The 18,738-nt window shown below is 36.5% G+C and overlaps 1 protein-coding gene across 1 annotated transcript; it reads right to left on the bottom strand.

Annotated features, from left to right (window-relative positions):
- Nucleotides 1–10,022: 10,022 nt before the first annotated feature.
- LOC142520080 (protein EXECUTER 2, chloroplastic-like) lies at nucleotides 10,023–17,272 on the bottom strand. The gene is made up of 11 exons (XM_075623046.1): nucleotides 16,758–17,272; nucleotides 15,849–15,965; nucleotides 15,712–15,777; nucleotides 13,494–13,600; nucleotides 13,319–13,400; nucleotides 12,096–12,773; nucleotides 11,573–11,699; nucleotides 11,317–11,483; nucleotides 11,164–11,238; nucleotides 10,280–10,372; nucleotides 10,023–10,195 (listed from the first exon to the last, which is right to left on the bottom strand). The coding sequence occupies exons 1-11, from the start codon at nucleotides 17,088–17,090 to the stop codon at nucleotides 10,094–10,096; spliced, it is 1,947 nt and encodes a 648-aa protein (XP_075479161.1). The 5' UTR covers nucleotides 17,091–17,272; the 3' UTR covers nucleotides 10,023–10,093.
- Nucleotides 17,273–18,738: the final 1,466 nt, after the last annotated feature.

The raw sequence follows: 18,738 nt of genomic DNA, 5'->3' as shown, positions 1-18,738 counted from the left end.
CATCTTATTTTACGAGTTTAATTTATTTAAAATTAAAATTTTATCATAAATTTGAAATGAAAGAACACAAGAAAATCACATTTACATATAAATAAAAACAACATATGAATTAAATGTTACTAATTCATGAATTGTTGTTGTATTTCGTCAAAATATTCTCAGCTAATTCGACAAAGAGTTGGTGATGCATTTGACTGTTACGTGGTTCATAATTTGTCATCAAATAATCATGAAATCCTCGATTTAAGCCCTGAACAAGTTGTTTCGTCTGATTGTCACGTACTCCATAATATTGGTCGTCAATTTTAACTTGTACTTCGTTTTCACTTGTGGAACTAGAGCTAGAGCTCGTGCTGCTGTAATATCAAAATTTTTTGGAAGAAACAAATTCAAGTCTATGTGTTTGCCAAATAATATGTTATTAGAATGAAGAATGATAGAGCACAAGTCACAAGATGTCTATATATAATGCTTTTGTCATGCAACGACACTTTGCAACAACTATATTTCAATTTCTACTTTGCAACGACTAATTACAAATGTATTGAAAAATTATATTTAATGAATGTAGATTAACATTAATTGAAATAAAATTACACTAATTAAAAGAAAAAATACAATAATTGAAAATTACATATTTCATCTTCCCGTGATCGGTTGACATAGAACGTTCGTGGAAGATAAGTTGCTCCTGTCAGTTGCGGAGTGCCCTTCGAAAGGATTGTGTATTCCTTCAATTGAGTTTTGGTTAAGGCAGATTTTGCTTTCTTCTCCTCAACTTCAAGATATTTTTGTTTCATTTTAACTTCACCCTTTTTCATGTTTATATGTTCAGTAAACTCTACAAACATATTGTCCAAATTTACTATCATATCCTTCATGGCCTATTTCATTTTGCCTTCTCTCTTACTTTTTGTTGCTTTTTGACCCATTGGATGAGTGTCTTCTTCGTTTAGGTCTACATGTAGACTTGCATATCTGTTGGATGAGGTGTTGCTTGCCCCCGAATCCGAGGTCATCACCTTCTTCGTGCCAACAAGGTGATAAGCATACTATGAGAAAAATTGGACGGTCTTTTGCGATTTTCCACACATGCACGAGATTAAATGCAATGACGTGATTTTCCTCGCATTATTTTTCATACACAAGCCACAAAATATCCTCATCATTGTGGCTATTTCGATACGCACTATAAACGCTATTGTAATTTGCGTTGAAACGATATACCTTGTGTCAATGCAATCATATCACACTTGCACTTCTGTTGGGTGAACTTGTGGGACGATTCTCATTGTAGTAAGTTGCATCACGTCTCCAGAAAATCATATGCCTTCTGATCATCATCGATGCATGGGTCATCGCTATTAGTGACAAACGATATCGCTAAGGCATTGTATTCAAACTTTATTCAAGTTGACCACTTTCTTCTATCCTCATCTCAAGAATCTATCTTCTCTAAATTTGCAACCTCAATTGAGGATTCACGTTCGGTTCCAATTTGTTTTCCGCCGGAAATGTATAGGGCATACTAGATGAATGTGGATTAGAAAGTCCATAAAAATAAACGACATTGAATATCGATTGCTCATATTTTGCAAATATTCAGGTGTAGGTGTTTGATATAGAGCTTTGGGGTCTTAGGCAGCTTATTCGAATAATTTCCAAAACCTTGGAAAATTTGAATATATAGTGGAACAAACGAGAACTTTGGAAAATAAGGTAAATATTGCGTAGAAGAACCAATAATTATAATGTCTGATTATATGTTTTATGAAGTGGATCTAATTTAAGTGTTGTTGCTTTCCAAATCATAGTTATGTTATGCTTATGACCCTTTCTGGCTTCTACATTTTCCCTATAATTCCGTCCTCCATTTATTCGATTACTTAAATAACCTGATTCCATGAGAACTCAAAAGTTGGAATATTTTCATTCTGCTGCATCTTGTCGTTTTTCTGATAAGCACGAGATCTCTATTACCTTATCAATTGGAACATTGTAATTAACTATAAAACAATTGAGTGAGTCTCATGTGAGATCGTTTCACAGATCATAATCTATGAGACGGGTCAACCTTACCCATATTCACAATAAAAAGTAATACTCTTAGCATAAAAAGTAATATTTTTTCATGAGTGACCCTAATAAGAGATCTGTCTCACAAATACGACCCGTGAGACCGTCTCACACAAGTTTTTGCCAAAACAATTAGGTATAGTTTGGTACACTGGATAAGAGAGAGATTGATAAATAATCCTCCTCATCCCACGTTTGGTACTTTTTTAGAAAGATCATATGCCCGTGATAAATAATTATACAACGATAAAATATCCTTTTTATGAGATGTGATAATTTTAATTTAATGATAAAAAACACCACAAATGACTTAATTACCCTCAATGTATAAAAATCCTAAACCTCATCAAATATTTTTATTTATTTTTATATATTACCAAAATAGTGATGTTTTGAACTCGAGATAATTATATAAATGATTTTTTATAAATATTTAAAGTTTCCTCTTGTAAAAAGCCTCTGTCTTTCGACCTTAATATAAAATTAAAATCAAATAAATATTTTTATTTATTTTTATATATTATATAATATGATAATTATATAAATAAACTCGAGATAATTATATAAATGATTTTTTTATAAATTTCAATAAAATTATTAATATCATTCGATTAACCTTAAAAATTGATATTTGACTTGACTCACAAAATCAAGAGTTCAATTATCATATTTATATAATATATAAAATTAGGTAAAAATAAATAAATCATGCAAGCACCGTCGACGCATAAACATATAAGAAATATGAACTCAACCAACAACTTTGAAATTATAAAATTTATTATGATAATGTTAATTTGTCATTACAATCTAATATACAAATATAATCACTCTTATTAAAATCATACCAAACATTAATTATAATATCCTACGTCTTATTTATCATTAACTTATCATTATATTACATATCACATGTTTATCCTATCATGTTTACCAAACTATCCCTTAAAATATAACTAATATTTTTCAGATGAAAATTTTTTATAATTGAAACTTATGGATGAAACAGAAATACATTTGTAAAAAAAAAAGGCCAAGGAAAAAGGGAATTTGAAACGGTAACTTTGAAAGATAATTAAAGTTAAAGCCACTTTGGTTTTTTCTTTTTTTGTTATTACTTATAAATTTGGAAGTGTTTTATATTACAAGTTATCTTATTTACAATTAAAGTAAAAAATAATATTTTTAATATTTTTTTATGAATCAAAGATTTTCGTGTCACAAATTTTTTTTAACTTTACGAAGTTCGCTTAATGTAGTTGATTATCTATTTTTAAAATATAATATAATTGCATTTACCTCCAATATAAAATAATAATTCATATTATATACAATTTATTTTTTTGTTATAGAATAACATTTATTGCTTTAACTATATTTTTAATGTGAAAAAATCACAAAAGACTATAATAAGTAATTTAAAATGACTATTATAGTTTGAGAGAGAATAAAAAGTAATATTAGAATTTGAATATCGTAATCAAAATAAATTCTCTTTTGCAAGATGATATAGTAAAAAAGAGATGTGATACATGGACAGGAAACTTATTTTTCTTACTGATATTTTTTTCGGTTAGCTTATTGCGTATGATTTGTTCAATACGATTAATCTAAGGCAAAAACTTGTGTGAGACGGTCTCACGGTCATATTTGTGAGACATATATCTTATTTGGGTCATCTATGAAAAAATATTACTTTTTATGTTAAGAGCATTACTTTTTATTGTGAATATAGGTAAGGTTGACCCGTCTCACATATTATGATCCGTGAGACGGTCTCACATGAGACCCACTCTTAATCTAATTAACATAATTTGCAAACCACTGTGTTAGGTCGAGAATTTACTAAGAGTATAGATAGTGACTACATATTAGTTATTACATCTTCATTTAAAAAAAAGATGATGCAAGTCATATTGAGAACAAAATAAATTAGATATTAGAAAAAATTAAGATTGTAATATTATACGTGGAATATTATAGATAGATTATCATAATTTGAAAAAAAAAAAAAACCGAAAGAAATGTTTATAATTCCAAAAAGAAAGGGGAGTTTGTTAATATAGCTCTAGATTTATTACCCAAGAAAAAGAGGTCATCTCGTAAAGATTATGATGATACCAAATTTTTCCTGTGTCCGGTCTGGTGAGATTGAGCTTCAGATAAACAATGTTTGAACCCGAGCTGATGGAACACTACCAGTCTATACAAACTAGTAGATATTGGAAGGTGCCAAGAATTTTTCCGACGTGACCGCTCTGAAGTTTTGATCGGATTTTGTGTTTAGGAATAAAGAAATGAGAAGATGCAATATGTGGAATAGTGCTAAGAAAGTTCATGTCTCCCCTTAACCATGAAATATACATGGGTATTTATAGTGGTTGAGAGGACTTCTTACCATACTGTGCCGAAGTCTATTTTAGATAAATTTCCCTATAAAATTAACCTGTTCTCCAATCACTGCAAGTTCGGGCCGGATTTCTTGTCACATCTAATCATACGGCGAGATTCTAGCATATTTAAAGATCATTCACGTTTTTGACATTTAACAAAGTTCTTAAGATAGAAACAGGACACATGGGCCTGAGATTCATGTCACAAGCATCTGTGCTTGACAGAACCCTGGTGGCCGAGCCCTGGGTAGAGCTCCTCGGCCGAGCGACCGAGCTCTGCCTAGGGATTGGCCGAGCACCAGGGCTCGGCCCCAGGGCTTGGCCATTAGTGGCTCGGCTGAGCTCTGTCCAGGGCTAGGCCGAGCACCATGGCTCGGCCGTGCCCATGACTTGGCCGAGCACCAGGCTCGGCCATCAGGGGCACGGCCGAACCACTGACGGCTGGACAGAGCTCTCGGCCATCAGGGGTTCGGCCGAGCACCAAGCTCGGCCGAGGTGCTCAAGAAGAACGGCTGAGCTCATCTAGAGATGATACCGCATTCATACGAGTCGTGCTTGACAGGTTACGTTTAAGGTCCTCGGGAAGAAATAAAACTCGAGCACAGTTGAATATTGGGGGCATCAGTAGTAACCTCCCTCTGTGGTCTAAAAGAAGTATTGAATTTTAGACCAGTGAATCACTATGATTGAGCCTTAAGCCCTCGAGTTCAACATTGGTTGCGAGAAGATCCAGATCGTTCAAGTTGTTTGTAAGATTTTGGTCGGCTAGGATCAAACGATGGTACGGATCTCGAGGCCTTTGAACAGGCATGATCCTAGTCGTCTATACTTGATTTAATCGGACGGATCTCCTTCTTCTGACCCTCTTATAAATACGGCATTCCCTTCATTCTCAAATCTCACAATTCTCTCCCAAGTTACAAAGCGCCTCCCGCCCTTTCGACGTTCTCGGTTCGGCCAACTGTCCTGAGTTCGGTAACCTCTCGCTCCCAACTCTGTTCTTCTTGACCACTTTGGTAAGTTCTTCTTCCTGTGTTAATTGCAATACTTCGGTTAAGGAATGGATGAAGCTATATGCACTTCTTCCCCCTCCCCTTCGAAGACTTCGGCGGAGCTTCCCTGGTACGAAATTAAGGCTTCGGTCCTAGGATATGATGATGTCTCTAGGATTAGAGAGTTATCGGGATTGTCTTCGGAAATCGATATTCGAATTCCTGAGATTACAGATATGGCTCATCTCCCTCCTAACGGATATTACACATTTTACCTGGACCAACTAGAGATGAGTCTTCGGTTTCCCATCCCCAGAATAGTTCAGTGCCTTTGCGATCACTATCTTATATGCCACAGCCAACTAGCTCTCAATTCCTTTAGCACGCTTCTGGCCTCAGGGGTATTTCTTAGGTATTTCGATATGCCCATCTCAGTAGCCCTCTTAGATCGTTTCGTGCAGATCAAAAGAAAAGAAGTAGGTCAATTTTACCTATCACCCCGACCCGAGGGTGATTTTCTGGGCGGAAACCATTCATCTCACAAAGATTGGATGAACCGATATTTTTATGTGGAGTCTGGGCTTCTTCCTTGGCACTGCGATATGGCTTGGGCTGACCAATTAACTCTTAGAACTCCACCCGCGCCTAGGCGTGCCATCAACCTGACCCGCTTCCTTGCTAGTACTTCGGAAAGGTGTTTTGACGTCAAGAGCCTGATCCATGACGATCTTCTTTGTAAATTTAGGTTCTGCAAAAAAGGAGTCGAAGTGGAGGGGGACATAGATATATTTTCCCTAGCCTTTCCACTTTCCTACTAAAAACCAATATTGTGCTGACTCTATGCTTCTTTTGCTTCTTCTGTCTCTCCTTCCCTTTTTTTTTTTGAGACGAACGAATTATGAAATCTGAAATGCTTCAAAACATGAAAAGGAGGAAAGGTGAGATCGGAACCTCTTTGAAGTCCTCTACTGCGGAGGACAAAAGGAAGCAGAAGAAATTGCCCATGGAGTCTGAGGGGCAGCCCATGAAAAAGACTCTCAAGGTTATTGCTTTGTCCCCGTCCGCCTCCACTTCGACTTCTTTCTTGCAGAACCTAAATTTACAAAGAAGATCGTCATGGATCAGGCTCTTGACGTCAAAACACCTTTCTGAAGTACTAGCAAGGAAGCGGGTCAGGTTGATGGCACGCTTAGGCGCGGGTGGAGTTCTAAGGGTTAATTGGTCGCCCAAACCATATCGCAGTACCAAAAAAGAAGCTCAGACTCCACATAAAAATATCGGTTCATCCGACCTTTGTGAGATGAAGGGTTTCCGCCCAGAGATAGGTAAAATCGACCTACTTCTTTTCTTTTGATCTGCACGAAACGATCTAAGAGAGCTACTGAGAGGGGTATATCGAAATACCTAAGCAATACCCCTAAGGCCAGAAGCGTGCTAAAGAAATTGAGAGCTAGTTGGTTGGAGGGCATATAAGATAGTGATCGCAAAGGTAATGAACTATTCTGGGGATGGGAAATCGAAGACCCATCTCTAGTTGGTCCAGGTAAAATGTGTAATATCCGTTAGGAGGGAGATGAGCCATATCTGTAATCTCAGGAATTCGAATATCGATTTCCGAAGACAATCCCGATAACTCTCTAATCCTAGAGACATCATCATATCCTAGGACCGAAGCCTTAATTTCGTACCAGGGAAGCTCCGCCGAAGTCTTCGAAGGGGAGGGGGAAGAAGTGCCTATAGCTTCATCCATTCCTTAACCGAAGTATTGCAATTAACACAGGAAGAAGAACTTACCAAAGTGGTCAAGAAGAACAGAGTTGGGAGCGAGAGGTTACCGAACTCAGGACAGTTGGCCGAACCGAGAACGTTGAAAGGGCGGGAGACGCTTTGTAACTTGGGAGAGAATTGTGAGATTTGAGAATGAAGGGAATGCCGTATTTATAAGAGGGTCAGAAGAAGGAGATCCGTCCGATTAAATCAAGTATAGAAGACTAGGATCATGCCTGTTCAAAGGCCTCGAGATCCGTACCATCGTTTGATCCTAGCCGACCAAAATCTTACAAACAACTTGAACGATCTGGATCTTCTCGCAACCAATGTTGAACTCGAGGGCTTAAGGCTCAATCATAACGATTTACTGGTCTAAAATTCAATACTTCTTTTAGACCACAGAGGGGGGTTACTACTGATGCCCCCAATATTCAACCGTGCTCGAGTTCTATTTCTTCCCGAGGACCTTAAACGTAACTCGTCGAGCACGACTCGTCCGAATGCGATATCATCTCTAGACGAGCTTAGCCGTTCTTCTTGAGAACCTCGGCCGAGCTTGGTGCTCGGCCGAACCCCTGATGGCCGAGCCCTGGTGCTCGGCCAAGTCATGGACAGAGCTCGACCGAGCCCTGGTGCTCGGCCGAGCCACTGATGGCCGAGCCATGGTGCTCGGCCGAGCCACTGATGGCCGAGCCCTGGGGCAGGGCTCGGCGGCCAAGCCCTAGGCAGAGCTCGGCCGCTCGGCCGAGGAGCTCTACCCAGGGCTCGGTCACCAGGGTTCTGTCAAGCACAGATGCTTGTGACATGAATCTCAGGCTCAGGTGTCATGTTTCTATCCTAGGAACTTTGTCAAATGTCAAAAGCGTGAATGATCTTTAAATATGCTAGAATCTCGCCGTATGATTAGATGTGACAAGAAATCTGGCCCGAACTTGCAGTGATTGGAGAACATGTTAATTTTATAGGGAAATTTATCTAAAATAGACTTCGGCACAGTATGGTAAGAAGTCCTCTCAACCACTATAAATACCCATGTATATTTCATGGTTAAGGGGAGACATGAACTTTCTTCAGCACTATTCCACATATTGCATCTTCCCATTTCTTTATTCCTAAAACACACAAAATCCGATCAAAACGTCAGAGTGGTCACGCCGGAAAAATTCTCGGCACCTTCCAATATCTACTAGTTTGTATAGACCGGTAGTGTCCCATCAGCTCCGGTTCAAACATTGATGATCTGAAGCTCAAGCTCACAAGACCGGACCCAGGGAAAATTTGGTATCATCAATTGATTGGAGAAGAGTTTAATTTTATAGGGAAATTTTATCTAAAATAGACTTCGGCAAAGTATGGTAATAAGTCCTCTCAACCACTATAAATACCCATGTATATTTCATGGTTAAGGGGAGACATGAACTTTCTTCAGCACTATTCCACATATTGCATATTCTCATTTCTTTATTCCTAAACACAAAATCTGATCAAAACATCAGAATGGTCACGACGGAAAAATTCTCGGCACCTTCCAATATCTACTAGTTTGTATAGACCGGTAGTGTTGCATCCGCTTCGGTTCAAACATTGATGATTTGAAGCTCAAGCTCACCAGATCGGACCCAGGGAAAATTTGGTATCATCATATTAGTCTTTTTTTCCCAACCAAATGACGTTAAAATAAGCCGTTTGGGGATATAATATAAGATTTTTTATTCACCTAATTCAATAACATATAATTATTATTATAAATTCATGTTACCATGTACCAACAATTCAATAAATATTGGGATAAGTCTCCTTTCTATATAAATTTTTTTTTAAAAAATTGGGTGACCCAAAGCAAATTTTTCAAAAGAGAACTTGAGAACTTTTATGGAATGGAACAATTGGTATCAACTATGTGGCACAAAATGAAAAGTAAAAACAAAATAAAGTAAGCTTTATGCTTTTATCTATGAAAACTCAGTACTACGTATGCAGCCAAAGCGACCAAACCACCTTTCCAAGTATCTTTTTTTCTTTGGATCAAGTCTAGTTACCTTCCGTTCAAATCGATTTTAGGGGGACAGAGCTAGAGTCTCGAATTTAAGGGGCTCGGAAGGAGGACGGCCTAGCCTTCGGATTCTTCCAACACAGCTCAGCCTTCCCAATGATGATGATTTTCAGAAATTCCATCAAACTAAAGTTCAAGAATTTACTGCTAAGAAATCGAAATAGTTGGCACTTATCAGATTGCAAGACGTTTCATCGTTCAGATCCATGGTTCACTCGAAGGATAGAAAACACAAGAGGATACAAAGCATTGTAATCATATGGTTTCTTCTAAAGTGGGAGATTCTCAAGGGCAATAAGGTGACAAGGAAATGGAGATTTTTTGGCTGGCTTTATCACTTTTACGTGCACAAAAAAAGTGCCAAGATCAAGAGTACTTTTTATACTAGTGTACCCCATTTTGCTTAGCTTCATGCTGTCCACCCATTCATTCACACATTCTTTTATATTTAAATCATGTACCGATTACTGAACATTCCCATGCCTCTCGTTCTAGTTTTATTATACACCAGGGATTGATCATCATGGTTCTCCAGCAAAGAAATTACACCAAAGAAATAACATTCACAGGATGGTATTTTACCAAACTACATTTACCGCCAGACTTCATCGCCTTCCACACTATATCAAACATATGTTTTTTCTATCATCATCTCATGCACCACAACCAAGTGTCAAAATTTCTCCAGTCATAGCACAAGATTAAACAACATTAAAATAAGAGTAAAAAAGAAAAAGAATAAAAAAGTTACTCGAAAGCGTCAGTTCCAAAATCTAGCCGCAGAAAGTATATGATTTTGCTGCTTCGACTTACTCTGGTAGTTTCAAGCGATTGAACAGCACAAGAAAACTCTGTTCGGGGACAACATAAAGAAAACCAAGGTCCGCACCTTTCACATATGGACCCAAACCCTGTCAATCAACGAGAGTGACCGATAAACAATGCAACACTAGAGGCTAAAACTTGATAGGCATTTGTGCATGAGACTTCAGTACCTTGCCGTTCAGTTGTAACAGTTCCCCCTCAACCCATTTGGGATTCTGGAACCCGAATTCTGCGATCCTTCCTTGGCCTCTGTAACTTGCAACCTGGAAGAACGTAAATACGTGTTTTGAAGTTCCTAACATAGAAAAACTTTAATCTTTTCTCAAGGGCGACTCTTGCCACGGTTTGGCACAATACAATAACAAGAAGTCTTTATCCAACTGAGTAGGATCGCCCTACACCATTGTGCTATATCCTATACTATATCCACCTCGTCTATATTTAAATAATTTTATCCTCTTTTATCATTCCTAACCAAGTTTTTTTTGTCCCTCTCTTTTACCTTGTTAATAATGCAAATATTTTCATGGTCTTACAAAAAACTAACAGGGTCATTTATTAGTCGCCTGAGTATACATCTATCTCATCTTAATCGTGTATCTCTCAACAAGCACAACATTGACTCTCTCTAGACTCTAATGTTCTCATTTCTTGTCTTGTCCAACCTTGTATGTCCGCACATCCTCCCTATCATCCTCCTCTCTGCAACTCTTATCTTTTGCTCATGCTGATTTACAGACCAATATTCAGCTCCGTTTAACATAACAGATCCACAAATTGGCACAATAAGGTGGAAACTTTCCAGCCTCATTTGTAACAAAAAGATGCTCGACTCAACTGCCGCTTTTAAAAAGAAGCAAGTTCTGAATTCTCTCGCTCATGCAATACTCATTTTCATTTTTATTTTATTTTCATAATCAGTTTGAACCTACTTTCCCGTTCTTCATTACCTTCATCATTCACCACTCTATCACAAGTAAGATATAGAATTCAAGTGTATTCAGTGGGCTAGGCGCATCAATGGGGGAAAGAGAAGAGGGTCGCGAGTATTTACCACTCCAAGTTCATCTGGGTACATTCCCCGCTTAGCAAGCCGGTTACCTCTCCCAATTTTAGCACGAAAAGTCACCTAGACAGATGTCAGGCACAAAGTTAGTATATATCCAACAAACTAATCGTTAAACGAGAAAATGGGCCAAACTCTAACCTGCCCTGCTGGAACATTCAAATCTCCGGTCAGCTTAACTGCCTCGACATACTCGAAGAACTCCATTTCGGAAGATTTATCATCACTATTCACAGTCCAGCTGCCATATTTCCGCCTTAGTTGAACCACCTCAGTACCATAAGGGCCAAATGCACCAACATATAGACCTGAATTAACAATAATACATCTAGAGTGAAAGAGAAGCATTTGTGTCAAAATAAACATGCATGGGAAAAGGGCGAGAACGTAAACTCACCATCAAATAGATCTAAATCACCTTGGGAGGTAGTAATACGACTAAAATTTGTGTACTCGGATAATCTATTCTGCTTCTGCGCATGACTGACAGCAAGCTTAACCATTTCTCGAACATCTTTGGAAATCTACGTGATCACAAGATAATTCTGAGTTTTGAAACAAATCAACATTAAGCATTGGAGATGAAACAATTGATACATATATAGAGCTATTCGAAACAAGACCCATATTCAAGGTGGCAGAACATTTCTAGTGCAAATTTCAAAATCAATAACCACATAGAAAATGCCAAATTGGAATACATATTCCATGAAAAAGATCAGGATAACCCCAAGTTTCCCCAACCTCACAGGAGGTTAACATAGGAGTAAACTTTATTGGACCAAAGGTGCACGTTTTCACAGATGCGATATTTCAACTCCTCATTCAAAACAGAACCTTTGGAAGCACATGTTTACCAATTGTTTTTTTCTACAACTCTTTCTTTAATAAAGTACACTCAACTTATTTTTCATTAATACCTTGGAAGAAACTTTATCAGAGCCCATAAACACCTTGGCCACATCAGGAGGCATAAGTTCAGAAACACTATGGGCAGTGATAGCAGCCACCACCTCCACCTTCGATGCTGCATTTTTTTCTGCGCCATTATCTTGATCTCCTTTTGGAATATGCAACACAAAGGAATCCCTCTCCGTATCCTTTATATTAGCTGGGACACGAACAAACTCATCTTTTGTATGATCGTCTTCTTTATTGTGCAATACTCCTCCAATGTAAAGTTTCATGTCTAGATTCTTTTCATCTTCCAATGTGTCATTATCTCCTTGAGCAGTGACTTGATCTTGCTTATTGTCATTTATATCACCCGCTTCCTCCTCGGAATCTTCACTGGTTGTTTTCTCATCATCTTCTTCTATCAATTGCCTCACAGCATCCTCAGTCATGTCTTCGGTAATATTAACTTTCATTACTTTAAACTTAAGTTCTGGAATTTTTTCTTTAAGAAAATTCATGACACTTTTTATTCCTTCATCAGCTCCTTCCATGTCGATACTTTTTACTTTCCCTTTCTCCGCTTCACTTTCTTCTACGTTATCATCAACTACTGGTGTATCCACAATCTCACTTGCTGATGGCGTAGTGGATTTATCAGATGATGCACGTGAATTTCCTTTAGTTCGTTTTAGAAATACAACCTGTGAGATGCGCTGCATAAGAACCTTTTCTGAGGAGATGATAAATCTATATAATCATCAGAAATATGGATGGGCGAGCAATTCCAGGTGTAAAGGGCAGAACCTAAGCCACAACACTTACTACAAGAGGTCCGAAACATGAGTGGACTTGGCCTCATTTTCAGCAATATGATCAAATTTCTTGGACTTTTAAAACAGTTAAGGGGTAAATATAGGCGAAAGAAGCTTGATTTCAACCCCATGCTCATGAGTTCTGAATTCATCCCATGTAAATCGACATTTCTCATGAAAGGAGAAATATTATTTGACTCGCAACTCGAAATGAAAAAAGTATTGAATCATATAAGCTTTCTGTGGCCAACCAATTAGTTTATTGTTGAAGATGTTGGTCTTCCAAGATTTTTTGTCTGTTTTGAGTCACACCATGTGCACACACGTTTAAAATTATTTTTTTTAAAAGAAAAATGGATAAGAGAAAATTCCAATGGAAAACTTCAACATTTAGCCATAACTAGCAACAAAAATTGATAGAATATTCAGATCACCTGCATCTCATGTGTCCCATTTGCATCTTTAACCACAAATATTTCAAACAGTGGAGTTCCAGGAGATGAAGTGACCAACTGCCTGCAATAATTTCATTACTGGAGACTTTATGCTTGCATAATTAAGGAGATCAAAACAAGAAAAATGATCTCTTCTTTAATTTCTTATTAGCACCTTGGACTATAACTTCTGCCAACAAATCTTCCCATTCCAGGAGTGATCCGAATCAATCTCCCGAAAGGATCATCTGAGTCCTTAGAATATCCAACCCACCAACCAACCTGCATGCATGAAATAAATATGAGCAGTGTCAGATTCTAACTTTCGAGCAAGAAATTGAACTCATGAAACAAGGAACAAGAAAGGTAAGGATGAGCATCTGCAACGTTCTCCCACATCTGTTAAATATATGGAAATAATCATTCTGTATCTATCCCACATATTTTTTGTATTTCTCATATAATGTCCTTGTAGTACCAACGGAGATAGTTTGACTAGTGTTATAAGACATCAAACACATATTGTACCAGGACATAGTGGCATTGCAAAAGCAGAACTGAGAATTAGCATGCAGGTGACATCTCATGGAATGTCAAAATCATGAAATTCTTAAATCCGAAAGTAGAATTATGTCAAAGAATAACACCATGACAATTTACTATTATTTTATTTATTATTCATGCACTACTGATTATGGCTCTACATAAAATGTTCCAAACAAAACCATCATCCTTTGATATCAATAAAAATAATAAATCTTGCGGCTCCACATAAAATGTTCCAAAGAAAACTATCAGCCTCTGATATGAATAAAAATAATAAATCTATACTAGGAGTCCTTCAGATTTCTTATCAAATAATCTATGATGAAACATCTTAAGCTTTTATCAATAACCACAATCTAATACAATGTGGTGCTTCTGATTCTATGTCATGTTCTTGAAAAGAATTTGAAGGGTGTACTAGATATTTATTATCTGGTGATGGTTCGTTGATCATATGGGTTTTTCAAATGTAGGGCGTTCAAGGTATTTGTGTGATAGAGCACTGTTTGTAAAACAATATCATGGAAGAAAAAATCAGTGTTCTAAAACTCGGATCTAGGCGGTCCAAAGCGGTTCAAGGCGGGCCTAGGCGTTTGAAGTTTTTTTGGGAAATTATTTTTGGGCTTTTAATTTTTGAAAGCCGAATTAAACTAGAATATGACATAAGAAAGAATTATAAGCTCGTGCTTTTAATTTTTTGTGATTGAAAGCCCAATTAAAACAACGATTTGTTGGGTTGCGCTTGCCCTAACATGTCACTCTCATCTTCTTTGTCTATTTACTTCTGCACACATAAGAAAATCAAACCAGACCCTAAAGGTAATTTTTTTCTTTATTTTGGTTTCTTTTGCATTGCCTATTATTCTGATCCGCCTTAAGCAGGGAGAATGAACCAGGTGTCAATTGGATTTTAAAAAAGTTTGGGCTGAAATTTAGTTTAAGACCCATTACAAGACTCTTCATGCCGTGGAATCCGCCTAGGCCTAGGCTCTAGGTGCTACTGGCGCCCGACTAGTGCCTAGTGAATTTTAGAACCATGGAAAAAATAATAATAGAAGAATGTTGTGTTTGATCAAGCTCTGAAATATATCTCCAGCGCTTAATTTTGAGTGTTTCACCATCAAACTTGATGTGTGATAGCAAAGCAGTTAATTGCTCTAGTGAAGTAGCACGTGCAAGTAGGATTCATTTTTGCACAGTAAAATCTTTTGCAGTTGTTTACTTTTGCGTAAAACAGTCATCAGCCATGCCATCAATTTACCCAAGGAATGGGATGTTCAATAGCTAACCATATCTATCCACACTACATTTAATTAAGAGCTAATTATAGTTTCCTTTTAGTCTCTTTCGTGCACAAACTCTTGAAATGATCAAAATAATATAACTTTTTCAATTACTTAGATTAAATTAGTGTTTAGACTTGATTATTTTGTACATCAACATTCGAATTTATAGAACTGTATGTTATTTTGTTCAAAAATTCTCCTAACCTATGTGGTCAAATAAAAAATACAAATGACAACATTACAGACCAAATAATACACAACATATATGTATGGTGTGTGCTAGCAACTAGTAGATAAGAAGTTAGAACTCAGAAATCAAAGTCTTTACCGGTGAGGGAGATTTATGAAGGAATACAGTTGCTATTATCAAGTTTTATTTCGTGTACTCTGTATATAATCAGACAAAACTTAAGGTGTAGTACAATATTCTGCAACTCAGAATCTCCAAATTAATACCTATCATTAAAACGAAAGTGGAAAAGACAAGAGTAACAAAAGCAGGAAACCAGATAATCAAGATAGAAAAAGCGTCAAAAAGCTAACAGAATATTATGGTATTACCAGACCGCTTCCTGTACTTTGGCATAATCTTGAGGCGTCTTGGTAACGTTCTTCCTCGATTGCATACTGGAGCAAACAGAAACTGATAAAATTTTTAGAAAATTTGCGCACATAACTCAATTTGAATACTAATTTACCTTCAATTGAGCCATAATTTCAGCAATGCTATCTTTTGATGTTGAATCCGCAATCGCTTTTTTCAACTTAGCAGCTTCCTCGAAGTCTTCACTCTCTATTGCGTCATCCAGTTGAAACTGTGAACTATAACAAGTCATTATTTCTCAAAATGGAATGACAGTAGTCAAAAATTTCTTCTTCCTATAAATCACTCGATAAATTAGAGACCCCTTTCAGTCTCAAATCCTTCGGCAAGCAAAACATACTGTGCCACATAAGTCAAAGATAACAGGTGGGGTACAAATTACAATCACAAACTCCACCAGAAAAAAATGTTTGAAAAATAAGCTGATCTACCTACCAAAAGACAACCTATCATTTGCTTAGAACTAAATAATTACTTTCCACGTTAATGACTTGCAATCAGAAAAAGTGAAAAATATGCCCAAAGCCCCTTTGATAAAGATGATGGGTTAGAACAGACAGTGGCAAATATTTAAAGTTCAATTACATAGTTCAATTTGGACCATTTGACAGACTAAAACCAATCAGCCAAAACTTTCCCAAGGCCCTTCTCAATTCTCATCCTATACTAAATGCTGCTATGGCTTTTGAGTAGGGATGGAACTTAATCTACTTTGATATATGCGTGCAGGAGGACTGCCTCGCGTCGGTAGCACCTTCGAAATCCTACTAGAATAGATTAATGCACATATATAAGATTAAAAAAAAAAAAAAGATTATCCTAACAAATCAAGACCAAAAGCAATTCTGACAGTAAATCCACAACAGTACAACTGTATAAGCCATCATGCACAAATATACCAAAAACCATCTCTTAAATCCCAGAGAGAGAAAAAAACAACTAACAACGCACAAACTGTCTTCGTAAACATCTACAAGAACCGGTGTGTTCAAAAGAACTGAACCTTGAGAACAGAAGCATAGCTCTCAGCCTGCTCAATCTCTGAAAAATGGCGGGTCCACCTATTCCAATCCCAATCTGCAGATGACGATGATGAATAACAAAAACTGCTACCATTACTGCCAGAGGTGCCATGATTACCGCTCTCAATATTACTCCGGCAAATGCAAGCCAACCTTGAGTTCTTGCTTCTTGTAAGAAGAACTTTATAAGCGAAATCGACTGAATGTTTCTTCTTGGAGAGAGGGCCGGTGTCTAGTGAAGATGATGAGAAAGGTCGGAGCTGGGGCGGCGGAACGGCGGACTGCCCAGTCGCCCAAGCATTAGCCACTGACATCTTGAATTTCTTAGCTTAATTTTCAATCTTGAATCGTGGGTTGAGGTTATGGAAATGATTTTCACCCTTTTTCCCGTAAACTTTTCCAAAATTTTGAGATATTTTCTCGAAATAGAGGAGCTGAGAAAGAGCGTTGGGCATTACGGATAGAATCTCATCTCTAGCTGGATAGGATAACTCTCGATCTCATTCGTACAACAAAGACCATATAGCAAACATAAATACACCTGAATGTCAAAGTTTCGAATCCCGACCCTTAAAAAAAATTAAAGGTATTAGGGAGACCCGCGAGAAAAACTCGAAACGGGAACGAGATCTTATTTTTTTTCAGATTCGGGGATTTTTTTAAATCCACGAAATAGTTCGAGACGAGTATAAAGATATTATTTTCATCTGCGAACTTGTCCCGAAAATAATATTAATAATAGAAATATTAATATTAATAATATAATAATATTATTATTTTTAAAAGTACTAATAATAAGGCAAAAACTTGTGTGATACGGTCTCACGGGTCGTATTTTGTGAAACAGATCTCTTGTTTGAGTCATCCATGAAAAATTATTACATTTTATGCTAAAAATATTAATTTTTATTGTGAATATCGGTAGAATTGACCCGTCTCACAGATAAAAATTTGTGAGACCGTCTCACAAGAGAGCTACTCTAATACTAATGATAAATAATGATAAATTTTGGTTTGAAAAATCCTCGTCCTTGCCCTGTCTTGTCCCATTAATTTTTTTAAATGAAAATGATGGCAGGAATGGGGATGAATGGGGATTTAATATCCGCAATTTCCTCCTGAACCTGAAAAAATAGGAATTGGAGCGAATATGAAGGTAGAGATAAAATTTGAAGACGGAGATAGGACAAACCCGTCCTCGTCCCCGTCCCATGATAATCTCTATACAAGAAGATATTTTTATTGGTATTTGTTGAATGGTTTCTATGTATTAGAAGTTGTTTTATTTATATCAATTATCAATTATTATAAATGTACTAACTCGACAAACTATTACACCAACTTTTTTCGGTTTTTATTTTCCGGTGTATCTTCATAGTTGTATTTTCAAACTCCACTATTTGAACCTTACTTCATTATGTATTTTTAAATTAAAAAAACTTATTATATGATATTTTGATAAATAATTACTTTTTTGTATTATTTAAATTTTTTTTTAAAAAAACCCGAGACCCACGGTCAATTTGTTCTGGTATTTAATTTTTGTAAAATAGTCCAAAAAATATTTTATAAAGAATTATTTCTCAAAAAAATTGTAGTTATGTCATATATCGAAATGAGAAGGTGTATTTATGCCATGCATTTATGATAATAATATCATCAAAACTGACATTTAACATTGATTATATTTTCTAAAAAAAAATTTAATATGCACAAGGAATATTTATTGAGTAAATTTTGGTGAATTTAGAGGACAAAAATAGTTATTATAAAAAATCGGTCTCTTGTGAGACGATCTCACGAATATTTATATGTGAGACGGATCAACCCTACCGATATTCACAATAAAAAAATAATACTCTTAGCATAAAAAGTAATATTTTTTCATGGATGACCCAAATAAGATATCTGTCTCAAAAAATACGAACCGTGAGATCGTTTTACACAAGTTTTTGCCAATTA

Source organism: Primulina tabacum, chromosome 12, assembly GCF_025594145.1.
Source record: "Primulina tabacum isolate GXHZ01 chromosome 12, ASM2559414v2, whole genome shotgun sequence".
Classification (NCBI taxonomy): Eukaryota; Viridiplantae; Streptophyta; class Magnoliopsida; order Lamiales; family Gesneriaceae; genus Primulina; species Primulina tabacum.
This window is presented reverse-complemented; position numbering and strand designations above follow the sequence as displayed.

Coding starts and splice junctions, on each gene's coding strand:
- LOC142520080 (XM_075623046.1), bottom strand. CDS start 17,090: ATGTCAGTGGCTAATGCTTGGGCGACTGGGCAGTCCGCCGTTCCGCCG. Junction 11,700..12,095: donor CTGATAAAGTTTCTTCCAAG/GTATTAATGAAA, acceptor GTGATCACGTAG/ATTTCCAAAGATGTTCGAGA. Junction 10,196..10,279: donor TGTTACAACTGAACGGCAAG/GTACTGAAGTCT, acceptor GTTGATTGACAG/GGTTTGGGTCCATATGTGAA.